The following is a 12,996-nucleotide window of genomic DNA, read 5'->3' on the forward strand; positions in this document are numbered from 1 at the left end:
GTCCTGTGATTTGATGATGCGGTAGAGGAAACAATCATCGGCAAACAACATTCCTACTACCAAAATTGCTGTTTCCATTATATTTATGCATGTAGGCTAATTATAAAAACGTAAAAAAAATACTCATTCATGCCGAACTGAGCGTTTCACATTCGTTGCAAGCTACTTTAAACAAGAAAACATATGTTTTTCAAAATAAAAACAAATGTGCTCAGTGCCATTATTTGGCCAAATGGACATCGTTCCTGAGACGTTTAGACCAGTTTACACTGAGTTTTGCCATTTTAATGATTGGTAGATATAATGTTCAGCATTCGGAGCTCCTCGGACATATTTATCGAAAAAAAAATGAAATGGCCGAGTAGTTCCGAATGAATGTTCAAAAACGGAAGTAGGAAGTAAACAGAAAATAACCGCGAAATTTAGTTCGTTTACAAGATAAACACCTCATAAAGACCAGCATGTCTTCGCATCTAGCTTTAAAATGCATTGCCAGTGTTGCGACGCCGCCTGTATCACTTACAAGGTACGAAATTATGTTGTTGAAATGTTACGAAGGAATCGCACACGGACATTTTCACCTGAACAGTTTTCATTTTGATGCGGATTAAGCCTTGATTTATAGTCAGTAACCTCAATTTTAAGTCAAATAAACGATTCAGAATTATATATATATATATAGAGAGAGAGAAAATGAAGATATATAATTTATATTGAGAAATTGGGGTTCCTTCTAGGCAGCGCCCTTTTTGGGTTTCTTGAACTTAAGAACTTTTTAAAAGCCTTAGTTTGCAGCTGAAGGGCTTAAACCATTTCAGCAAGTCATTTAGGGCCACATAAACGGGGTAATTCACAGCTCTGCTAAGAAGCAAAACTGGTTATTTCAGAATAGCTTTTGAGTTCTATCCTTGCTTTAAATTTGAAGAAACTGGGGTGTCGATCAGGGTTTGGTGATTATCTACATGGCTGTTTACCCCCAACTCATCCTATTCTTTATCACAACAGGAATGTTTAAAAAAAAAAAAAGTTGTACTGGGTACCTTTATGCACCAGTCATTTGTTACCACGGCCCCCAGGTCCAGGGGTATACCTCGGATAGCCGAGGAAATAGGCCGTGTTTTTACCTTCCAGGTTGCCCCGCAGTGCCGGGTGAATGTGGTGGTTTTGTCTATGTGTCAAGTATAGCAGGGAATGGGCCTTACCTAGGGGTGCGATAGGCATTTGGCGGGTGTTTTACCAGCAGTTCTTCCCTGCAGGGCGGGGATTTTGCACGGCTTGGCTGGACCGAAAGTCAAAGTCCCCGCTATTCCCGGGGGGGGGGGGGGGGGGGGGGGCAGGTTACAATTGACTGGTGCATAATCCTTGTAAACGCGAATGATTGTGAAGTTAACAATCAATGTAGATATATTTACCGGATATCTGTATCTTTAATTATTATTTGAGTGCAAACGCATGATCCAATAGATCCCCGCATTTTATGTACAAGGATAGAAGACTCCAGGTTGGCCGCCTTTACACATTACACTTGGTTTGTCACCGGTGTCAATATAAACATTACTACTCACTACCAGTTGAAATTGTTCAGAAAAAGAACCTAAAAGAATACAAAAAAATGAAAAACAACAATTTTATAGTTGGTCTATATAGCAGATTACTGTGATTTATTTTGGAATTATTTTTACCGCCTGTGCCTTGCAAATTGGGGAAAAAAGTCGACTTTGGGAAAAAAACAAAATCAGACCAAAACAGCTAACATAATGGGAAATAAACATGTTTTGACTTTTTATGCATACATTATGCTGTGAAAGAGTAAGTCTTGTCAAGATTTTGTTTATATTTCAAGAAATTCATTGCTTTTTTCATTCATTAACATAATCTGCATTTACCAATCAGGAAAAAAATATGAAATTTTGGGGAAAATAGACAGTTTTTCGCAAGGGGAAACAGCCTTTAGAAGGCAGTAAATTGCACCAAAAAAATCATTGGATTAGTCAGCTTAAAATGCAGGAAATCTCACCATTTGCTAAGTAAAGCATTTAAATATTTTTGTGGGTAATAATAAAAAAATAAAAATTACGCATACATTATTCACCCGGTATGAGATCACACCCGTCTGAAAATCATGGGGGTGAATATTAATTTCGTTGGAATCACACACCGCGTTCTAAAAATAGACATGAAAAATACTATCTAGTTTCATAAGGTTATAACTTTTTACACCTGGCGAAATGAATGAAAAGCAGCGAAACATTGTAACCAATCTACACATGTCTGCATCTGTGCCTTGTGAAAGGCGATTTTCATCCCAAAATAGACACATTAGCAAGTTCACAAGCATGTGTCTGGTCAACAATGATAAAAACAGGATGACAATTGACTATGACATGTAACAACATGGGACAGACGTGGATGAAGTCATCCAAAGAGCAGTTCAGAAATGTAACCTGTAGACAATAGAATTTGATTGACAGGGATTAAAATAGTTGTTAAGTTGTAACTTCAATACAAAACCAACAATTTGTAATAAAGTAACTTTTCAATAAAAAAATAAAATATTTATTTCATGCCCCCCAAAATTGCATTTTACCCCCAATTTTTGTACCCAGGGGGTAAGTTTACCCTTGAAAAATAGTAAAAGGTTTATTAGTGCTCGGCAAAATTTTTCACCATCCATTTGCTTTTACTATAATATTTTATGAACTTCCAAACATTTAATGAATGAGTTTTCAATGTATATTCTGATTGGCTGATGTTCAATAGCTCCGCCTACTGGCGATGTGTCACTAATTGTATGTTACTCTACCCAATTATCGGATAAGGATATTACCAGTTATGAAAACACAGGTTGTCTGCTCATTACACAAATACACAATAAGAAAGGGTAGCATGGCAAAGTTTTGGCATTCAAAGGGCAGCTTGGTGCTGGCAGGGGCTTAATACACTTGAGAGATACACTACTATCATGTGTTTGCACAATATGTCTCAAATATGACAGTGGATTACAGGGCCTTTTATCTTTGGTGATGATTCCAATAATCAAAAGGGCACTAACGGGATGTAAGGTGTTAATGGAGCAATTGTGAAAAAGGCACTACCCTAAAAGGGGGCAGGGGCGGAGCGCCCTCAGAAAACAGGCTAGCTGGAGCACTGTGTAAAAAGCAAGTTCTGCTGGCTAAATGATTGTTATCTTAATAATCTTACAGGCGTGAAGAAGGTTCATTTTACTGTCACATTGCTGTGCCAATATCAGACCAGCTGGTTGTGTTCAGTGAGGGTGACTGGGAGGAAGAAGGTCGGGAGTATGAGGTCAATCTGCGCTACAAGGATGATGAAATCAATCTAGGGAAAATCACAAGTGGAAACAGGTAGAGCTCTTTATGAGGTAATGTTAGCCCTTCAAGGCAAAGATTCTAACACATTCCTTATGACAAAATACTCATGTAGAATACCCTATTTTGCAAAACTTTGAAATACTTAAAATAGTTACTGTTATTTTGTATTTGATTTGGCTGACAAATTCCATATGTTCAGGTGTTTGTTGTGGAAGCAAATTGACATGATGGTCCCACCTCTCATGTTGAGTGAGACAGAGAAAGGGCTGGCCAAGCTGGTGGTTGATATCTGTGAATATATTGCCCCACCCCCTCAACCTATCCCTGTGGCCACTTTCGACCTAGATCTGATCACTACAAATGAAAACACTCCACAGGTAATGTGTCAGAAATTATATTAGAAATGGTAGTAATATCTAGATTAGTACTTTAAAGCTTGTTGATTCTCATTTATTAATTTCACCTTTTTAAAAGATTGAATCCTTATATAACCGTAATGGTGTGAATTTGCATCGTATTACATACTGTTTGAAAAATTACAGTTTTTTGATGAGAAAAAGAGCACCCCTGATCGACCACAGAAAAAGCGTCGTAATAGCCTAAATAAGGAAGACATTACTCCAAGTGGTCCTACCAACAAAAAGCAGAAAACAACCACCAGAATGCGAAAGACTACGCCAAAGACTGCTAAGCCAGATAAGAAAGTAAAAGACTCTGATGAGGCCAAAGTAGCCTCCGCTAAAACCCAGAAGGACGCCCCTAAACCTCAGTCTGCTGATAGAAAAATAAAGAAAAATGCTGAAAGTAAAACAGCAAAACCAGACAAGAAAATAAAAGACTCTAATGGGGCTAAAGTAACCTCCCCTAGAGACAAGAAGGACTCCCCTAAACCTCAGTCTGCTGACAGAAAAACAAAGAAAAATGCTGAAAATAAAAGTTCACCAAAAGTTGGCAAGAAAGAAAAAGATTCTCCTAAAGGTACAAGAAAGAAATCTACACAATCTAATGCCAATAGTTCTGATGTTGGTGAAAAGCAGCCTAGTGATAAAGTGAGCGGAAATGAAAATGTAGATGCTAAGGATCGCAGTAAGGATGATGTCCAAAGTGTAACAGAAACTAAAGACACATCAAAACATGCACGGAGAAAATCTGAACCAAGAAAAAAGTCAGAAGTTTTTGGTGTTCTTGGAGATAAAATTGTAGAAAATCAGGAAAATAAATGCGTCAGAAAAAATCGACAGACTGATAAAGCTAGCAGCACAAATACAGTGGAATCAGATTTAGTCACACAGAAGTCTGATAAGGAAAATATTGACTTCGATATTGTAAATACTGAGAAAAAAGATGGCATGGAGGGTGATACTAAGGCTGTTCATAAATTAAAAAATAGTATTATCGATTTGCCAGAAGAGAGAGGGAAAATGGCATCATGCAAAGATATTACTTTACGAGGTATGTCTATGTATAGTCAATTACAAATTTGTTACACGCTGTTCTTGATTGTTGTATGTGTTTCTTTTGTAATATTTTTTGTACATGTAAGGCCAATATAAATTATATGCTAGATTTTCATCCAATTTATTTTTTAAATGGAGCGGGGGTGACATTTTTTTTTTATCTATCTTAGATGACTATTTCACTGTTGAATATGTGTTTATGCACTTCCCATACAGTACCAAATACATAACACTATTTAAATTTTATTATTTTTTCAGTCAATTAAATTTCAACTGAATGTTTTACATCTCAGCTTTGGAGCGGCCGAGTGGTAGATGGGGTCACAGCTTGTGCTTCATCCACAAGAAACAGTCCGTCCTTATTGGAGGCCAGGGTGAAAAGTCTCAACTCTGCAAAGACTCAGTCTGGACGCTTGATACAGGTGAGATGACGCTATTGCATGATGTGAGGAGATATAGCACTGTACCTTAATTATGTCTGGTATTGTTTGCCAAAAAATCATTTAAAAGAATCTCGCTAAAGGAATGAAGTAAAACCATTATGAGCAGTTGGCTGAATTGTTTAAAAAGAGATAGCATCATTACTACAGTGCTCCAGCCAGGATTTGAAAAGGGCAGGTTGCTAGGTCAAAAAGGGCACTTCTAATGCACATATAATGAGCCTAAATGGGGCACTTGCAAAGTTCAATATTGTGTATGTTTTGGTACTACTTTCAATACTAATTGTTATGATATCCTAAGATGTCTTTAAGTCAAAATTCTGTATATTCATTATTTTCATACTAATTTCTGAAACATTACCTGACTATATGTCTATTTAATATCAAAATTAGTTAAAAACTATAGGATTAACAGAATTGTAAACAATTGCTTTCAGTACAAGTAATTGCTTTGTTGGAGTTTTTATACTGCACTCAGTCGATCTACTAGTAGACATTTTTCAATTAATAATTTCTCTTGAATGACATAGCTTTTTCAAAAATAAAAAACAACAACACTATAACCGTTCGCATAACCATTTAAAATCTTGCTGTACTTGTTTTTTAATAGATAATAAGTTAATTTCACTTTTTTGTGCAGATGATAATGTTTTCTAACTGCTGTACATGCTTCATTGTTGTTTCTCGAAGAAATTTTATTGTGTGTCCTGTGTTTTTTAGAGACCCGACGTTGGCTAGATATGGTGACAGAGTCTGAGAGCCAGAAACCAGAGTATCGAATGGGTCACACGGCCACATACGACCCAATTGTGCGCTGTATCTACGTGTTTGGAGGTTCCAAAAACACCCGTTGGTTCCATGATGTTCATATGCTTGACATTGAAGAATGGAAATGGCAACTTTTAAAGGTAAACTTTTTATCTTTATAATGATGGTATCATGAATTTGAAAACTTTTATCTGTATTTCATTTAATAAATAAGAAATAATTTCATTGATTTTAAAGTATATTTGTTGGAAATGTTGTAAATGAACTCGCAGTATAAACTAACAAGAGATACGTGTAAATATGTGTTGCAAAGTCAGGGTTTTTTCACTAAAAATTGTGGAGAGGCCTAGCCTTTTCATTTTGGGAAATTTAAACGCGTGAAATTCTGCAAATTGGGAAATTTTAATGCGTAAACGTCTCAAAATGGGAAATTCCACATGAGGATTGAAGACACGTTTTAAACACAGGTCAAGGTATCCATATGAAACTTGGAACTTATGTTACAAAAAACAGGCTCATATCTTACATGTGAGTCTACTTCTAGCTGATTTTTTTCAATTATGACCTTTTTAATATGAATTGTGTACAAACACTCCACAGGGTCATGCTTGAAAAGTCTAAAATGTATGGATTTCCAATTGATACACATGTAGATCTTATTGGGGGAGAAATCATGTCTTTGACTTCGCTTTTTTTAACTGTATGCAATGACAAAAGAGGGAGAGAGATTTGTTTTAATCTTCATAGAGTTGATTCTAAATCAAGGGAAAGAATTGATAACAATATATGGACTAATTGGTCCTCGAATAACATTTAAATTATACAGCATTCTTCTGATGTTAACTTAAAAGATAAAAAGAATAATTTGCTCAAACAGAATAAATTTTTATTGTAAATTTTTGAAGTAAGATCTTCCTTTTTGGGAAAAATATCTGGGAATTGTGAAAAAAAATATCTGGAAATTGGGAACATATGCCATTTTTCCCAATTATGAAGTAGCCGAATTTCGGCCCCTAGCAAAGAAGGTGAAAAAGCCCTGCTTAAAGTATAAATGGCAAGATTTCAGGTTGAGCATTCCATGGATTGTCCTTTTTTTATAGGAACTTACTGTATATAGGTCAGTGTTCCATGCAAAATGTTCTATTGTAGGTTAATGGTAAAGCTCCAACCCGAGCCTATCATAGTGCTACGCTATACCGACACGAGCTGTGGATATTTGGTGGTGTGTACCCGCGTCCCGACCCACAGCCAGACGGGTGCAGTAATGAGATCCAGATCTTCAGTCCAGTCATGGAAAGCTGGTACAGCCCTATAGTTTCAGGGGAGAAACCTATCCCCAGATCTGGGTAAGTACCAGTACATTACGAATCAGACCTATAAAATAAAATTGATTTTTAGCTCGACAACCGGTATTCAAAGAATAAGAGCTATACTACTCACCCAAGCGTCGGTGTCGGCGTCACACCTTGGTTAAGGTTTTGCATGCAAGCACCTTAAGGTCATTATCTCAGCAAAGGCATCGTGTATTGCATAGAAACTTTAAATATGTATTCCCAACTATCCAACCTACTAAATTAATCAAGATAGATAACACTAATTTGAATATAATGCAAATTATGGGCCTTTATTTTTAGAAATTCTGGTTAAGGTTTTGCATATAAGCACACATAGGTTAATATCTCAGCAACTACTTGATGTATTGCATTGAGACTTTATACAATGGTACTCAACCATCCAACCTACTTAATTAACCAAGTTAGATAACTCTAGTTTGCATTTAATGCAAAATAATTGCCCTTTATTCGTCTTAGTAATTCTGGTTAAGGTTTTGCGTGTAAGCACACATAGGTTAACTTCTCCCACCTCAGATAAGTAGATCCAATAATTATACCATGCTAGAAGTTCTTATTTTGCCCACGGGCGAAGATAAATGTATGTTCCCGTATGGAACTCCTTTTTAATTGTCGCCACATTGTAATATTTACACCTCAACTTCCATTCCTTAAATGAACTGCCTTTCGGCAATTACGTTCATCAATCGATGAACGCAACATCTTCGGATATGTTCGGATCGTAATTCATAGCATAACAATATACATGAAAGCTATTGATCTTGTTATTGGCTGTATTGTGTCTGCAGGTCCTGTAAAATATAGATCAACATTTTTAAAAGTGCAAGTTTATTATATTTTTTCAAATATATTGGTACCAGAAGTGTTTCAATTTGACGTTTTAAAGTGATTTCAAGTGGTTGATCTTTTCCCGCGTTATTGTGACGTCATTTGAAAAAAATGTTTCCAGTTATAGTCGGGTCGTTCTATTTACAGAATGGGTAAGAACGGATTACTGAAAGGTTTTCTTAAATGAAATGAAGTATTTTTTTAACAATTCTTGAATGAAATAATGAACTATTGATGTAAATATAAGGAATGAATTGCAGGGTTGATGTCATTATCGGGGATATGAACGCAATTGGGTTGGTCAAAGTACGCGTTCGGACTCCACACACATTGACCAACCCAATTGCGTTCATACCCCGATAATGACATCAACCCCGCAATTCATTCCTTAAATAACCTCCCCTGTTGAAGACAGTCGTCTGTAGCATCATAGAAACCTTGTCTTGTGGCAATATTTAGAATGCTTATTAACTATTTCTCGCTTCAAATGTCACCATAAAAAAGTTTTCACGCATATTTCAAGAAATAATGCTCCACTCTCCTCCGAACTATTTAAAGACTGGTTTGACTAGTAATTCAACCTGAATCACTGCGAGCATATCCATGACAACCACGAATTATCAAATATCCATACGCATAAAATGATTTATTTTCACTACGCACAAAAGAGTTTCAGCAAAAAATACATTTTTACACAATTTTGTTTAACTGAGGTGAGAGAAAAAGCATCTACCATTGCCGCTCGTGTAAGATAGGTTCATCCCGACCCTCGGGCAGGGTGTTTTGCGAAAACTCGGTAAACTTGAGACTTGGTTATTTAAGTAGATTGGATGGTTGAGTACCATTGTATACCAAGTTTCAATGCCATACATCAAGTAGTTGCTGAGAGATTCACCTATATATATTAGTAAGATAATTCTATTTTGCATTACATTCTAATAATGGCCCTTTTTTAAATAGAAATTCTGGTTAAGGTTTTGCATGAAACCACATTTAAGTCAATATCTCAGCAAATAAAACATGTATTTCATTGAAACTTTATACAAGGGCTCCCAGCTATTCAACTTTCTTAATTTATCAAGTAAGATAACACTATCTTCAATATAATATAAACTTTGCCCCTTTATTATTTAACTTAGAAATTCTGGTTACGGTTTTGCTTGTCAACACATATAGGTTAATATCTCACCAACTACTTTATTTATTGCATTGAGACTTGATACAGTGATCCATGCATGTTTCGCCAAAACTTTTCAGTTTTTAACGTACACTGAAAAGTGGAGGAATAGTCGAGCCACTGTCTCTGTGACAGCTCTTTTTTTTTTTTAATTCACTAAATCAATATTGCAAACATCGGGCTAAATAAAAGCTTTTTATCAATGTTCAAAGTCAGAGCGCATTGCTCCCAGGTTTTTCCATGTTTATCATTATGAATAAGTGTTACAAAAACACTGTTGAAAAGACATTACATGACATACTTTAAGGTATGTTTCTAATGGTGCTTAAGCATTAATCAACCAAACATTCTACAGTGTGTATGTCACAATTGAATTACCCTTTTTTTCTACATCCACTGTAGGCACTCCGCCACCCTTCTGAATGACCAGCTGGTGGTGTTTGGGGGTTGGGATGCCCCAATCTCATACAGTGACCTCCACATCCTCGACATGAGTAAGAAGCATTTACAGAATGATGTACACTGGTTGTTCCTTCTTGTAGAAATAAGTTATTATGTCCCGACAAATTTCACTTTTAGTTTTTAACTCTTTCATCAACGTTGCAGAATGTTTAATGACAATGGATGTGTCATGCATCGATTTCATAGCAATAATTCTTGTCACAGCCATCCTTTTTTATATGCCTGTTTAAAAAAACCAAGACATATTCTAGTTTAACTTGTGGTGTTCGAGCAGGCAGATGAGCAGCGTTCGGTATGTTGTCTGCTCAATATCTTTAGAAGCCTTTGTCTAATCATCACCAAATTTGGTCAGAATGTGTATTGGTTAATATCTTAGACAAGTTTGATAACCAGCTATGTCACCTCAGTCACTCAAGAGTTATGATCCTTGTTTTGGCAAAAACTGTCTTTACTGTGTTGGCTTTCTAAATTGAGCTTAACATGAAACCACTTATTACCAAACTTGATGTCCTAAAATAAGGACAGGCGTATTTTGTGACAGTTGACAGCTCTTGTTAACTATCAGTAAGTAAAGAATTCAATCAAACCGCACAGAATAGTAGAGCACCATGTTCTTTAATAAATATTTGTAAAATGATGACATTCAATCATTTCAGGCATAGTGGAGTGGACCCAGCCGAAGGTATCTGGCTCACCACCAAGTCCTAGGAGGTAGGCAGTCAAACATGTTTCTTGAAAATAATGACAACTTCTGACATTCCTCATTGATTTTGTTGCCGACAGTAATGCTTGTATGGTAGCTTATGCTCGCTTAAGTCTTCACTGATAATAGTCATACTAACATTCATGTTACATGCATTATGTAAATCACATTTCTTGCAGCTGGCACGCCTCCTGTGCTCTCAGTAATAATCGGGTGATGATTCATGGTGGATATAACGGGGACTTTGCTCTAGAGGACACACATATCTTCAACCTTGGTTAGCTTTACCTTTTCAAAGAGACATTGACTGTTAATAGTTGAATCAGTTTCTTATGTTAAATCTTAGTCACTTTTTAATAATTTGTTGAACTGAAAATATTTGTCATTTTATAGAGCATAACAATTTTGATATGACAACATGCAAAAAATATAAATCTTTCTTTCTCTACTTCAAGCATTTTAATTCACTTGTTACAGAATTATCCATACATTGCTTTAGCTCACTTTGTTCTAATAATGTAAGTACAGTATTGCAAGTAGTTGTGATAACATTCATTCCCGGTGTGTTCCAGATGCATTATGTTGGAGCCAGATCGTGGTGGACAGTCCCCCATCGGCGCGGGTGGGGCATAAGGCCCTGTGTATGCCGTACCGCATTGATAACGGAGAGGAGGACGAGGTTATTATCTTTGGAGGTGGGGACAATGATGGCGCTTACTTTGACGATCTCTACAGCATGTACATACCATTCAGTGCGGGTATCGAATCTAAAGACAGTGAAATGTGTACCAGCTGATAGTGAAATGTGTACCAGCTGATAGTGAAATGTGTACCAGCTGATTGTGAAATGTGTACCAGCTGATTGTGAAATGTGTACCAGCTGATAGTGAAATGTGTACCAGCTGATTGTGAAATGTGTACCAGCTGATCTTACAATGTATTATATGGCCATTGTTTCTTCGCTGTTGATTTGATAATTGAAAGACAACCATATAACCTTTACTTGTACCATTTCGAAGAGTGTTTGTTTTGTTTTTGAGTATGTACTAATTCTCATATCTGAACGGTAATTAGTGGTACGGTGCAATAAAAAGCATGCAGATAATAAACAATGAGGGATAGACTTCAGCAAAAAAAATGAAAATGAATCAATGCAAGCCTTAGTGAATGAAGGTATACATAACTCACGCTGTACACTTGTGTATGATTAGAGTGTTATGTGTAATACGCATTGACATGTGTACATTGTTACTGCTCTGACAGTTGTATCTGCCTGTGAAGATGAATAAGTGTTATCCTTTTTGTGGAGTAGTTGTGAAAATGTATACACTTTTATTTTTTATTCTAACTCATCTCATCAGGCAACTTTTTTATAGACAGTATAACAAACACTGATTTGTGTACTTGTAGCTCTGAGTCTTTACATGTATACAAGCCTTCAGTTATTCACTGATGCAGAGATCAAGAGTACTGAAATCAGCTTTGCTCATTGAGAACATTCTCTTCTAGTTCAACACATTAGCCTTCTTCATATCTGTAGAATTAAAGCAAATTGTATCAAATACAGATAATAAAATTTTAAAAAATGTATCCGGTGTATTGGTAACTATTTTTGTCAAGCCCACGTGTGGTGATTGAAACAGAGTTGTCACAAGGGCAGTTCTGTGTATGTGTGTGCATTAGTTTGTTGGTCCCGACTGAACTTGTCTGGGCTGTACCTTGACCATGCAATATAGGATTTTCATAAAACTTGCCATGAAGGTTCACTATGGTGGCGTGTCCCACATAAGAGCCCTAAGAGGTCAAGGATTGGAATGATCCTTGTTAAGGCTGTATCGTGACAATGGATTATAGGATTTAGGAAAAAACTGCCCTAAAGGTTCACCATGTGACGTGTTTGGCAAAAGAACCAGAACTTGACCTCATACAGCAAGGGCACGCTTAGAGGTCGAAGGTTGAAATTATATCTGTTGATAGGACTACCTTGTCCTGACCAACTATTAACCAATCATTATAGGATTTCTTGAAAACTTGACCTGAATGTTCATTTAAATCAACTAACCATGCATTATAGGATTTTCAAACAAATTGCAATAAATGTTCGCCATCACATGGTGTAGTGTCGTGCGCTAGATCAAGGTCTGTACCTCAAAGGTCAAGGTCATACTTGAGTTCAAAGATTGAAATAGGTCTATCAAAGGTTTTTGACAGGCTCGACATGTCGTCTGTGGGCATCTAGTTATTTCCTTGACAACAGTAAGGAAAGCTTTTTTCACCTTGATGCAGTGTTGTCACTCTTAGCCCCAGTGGTATCAGACAATATATCTTTCACCTATATGGGTCTTGGCTTTTGACATGCCCTTTTTTTGAGCGCGTGTTCCAATTTACTTTAAAATCCTCTATTACATGACCCAATTTACAGCCAGAACTAACCAAGTATTTTGGCCTACAGGCATGGGTCTTGCATGCTACACACC

The 12,996-nt window shown here is 36.5% G+C and overlaps 1 protein-coding gene across 1 annotated transcript; it reads left to right on the forward strand.

Annotated features, from left to right (window-relative positions):
* Positions 1–334: 334 nt before the first annotated feature.
* LOC128207272 (uncharacterized) lies at positions 335–12,109 on the forward strand. The gene is made up of 11 exons (XM_052910105.1): positions 335–526; positions 3,204–3,365; positions 3,532–3,709; positions 3,875–4,784; positions 5,083–5,211; positions 5,950–6,137; positions 7,147–7,343; positions 9,757–9,848; positions 10,473–10,527; positions 10,699–10,796; positions 11,092–12,109. Exons 1-11 carry the CDS (start codon positions 462–464, stop codon positions 11,313–11,315), a joined length of 2,298 nt encoding a protein of 765 aa, XP_052766065.1. The 5' UTR covers positions 335–461; the 3' UTR covers positions 11,316–12,109.
* Positions 12,110–12,996: the final 887 nt, after the last annotated feature.

Source organism: Mya arenaria, chromosome 11 (genome assembly GCF_026914265.1).
Source record: "Mya arenaria isolate MELC-2E11 chromosome 11, ASM2691426v1".
Classification (NCBI taxonomy): Eukaryota; Metazoa; Mollusca; class Bivalvia; order Myida; family Myidae; genus Mya; species Mya arenaria.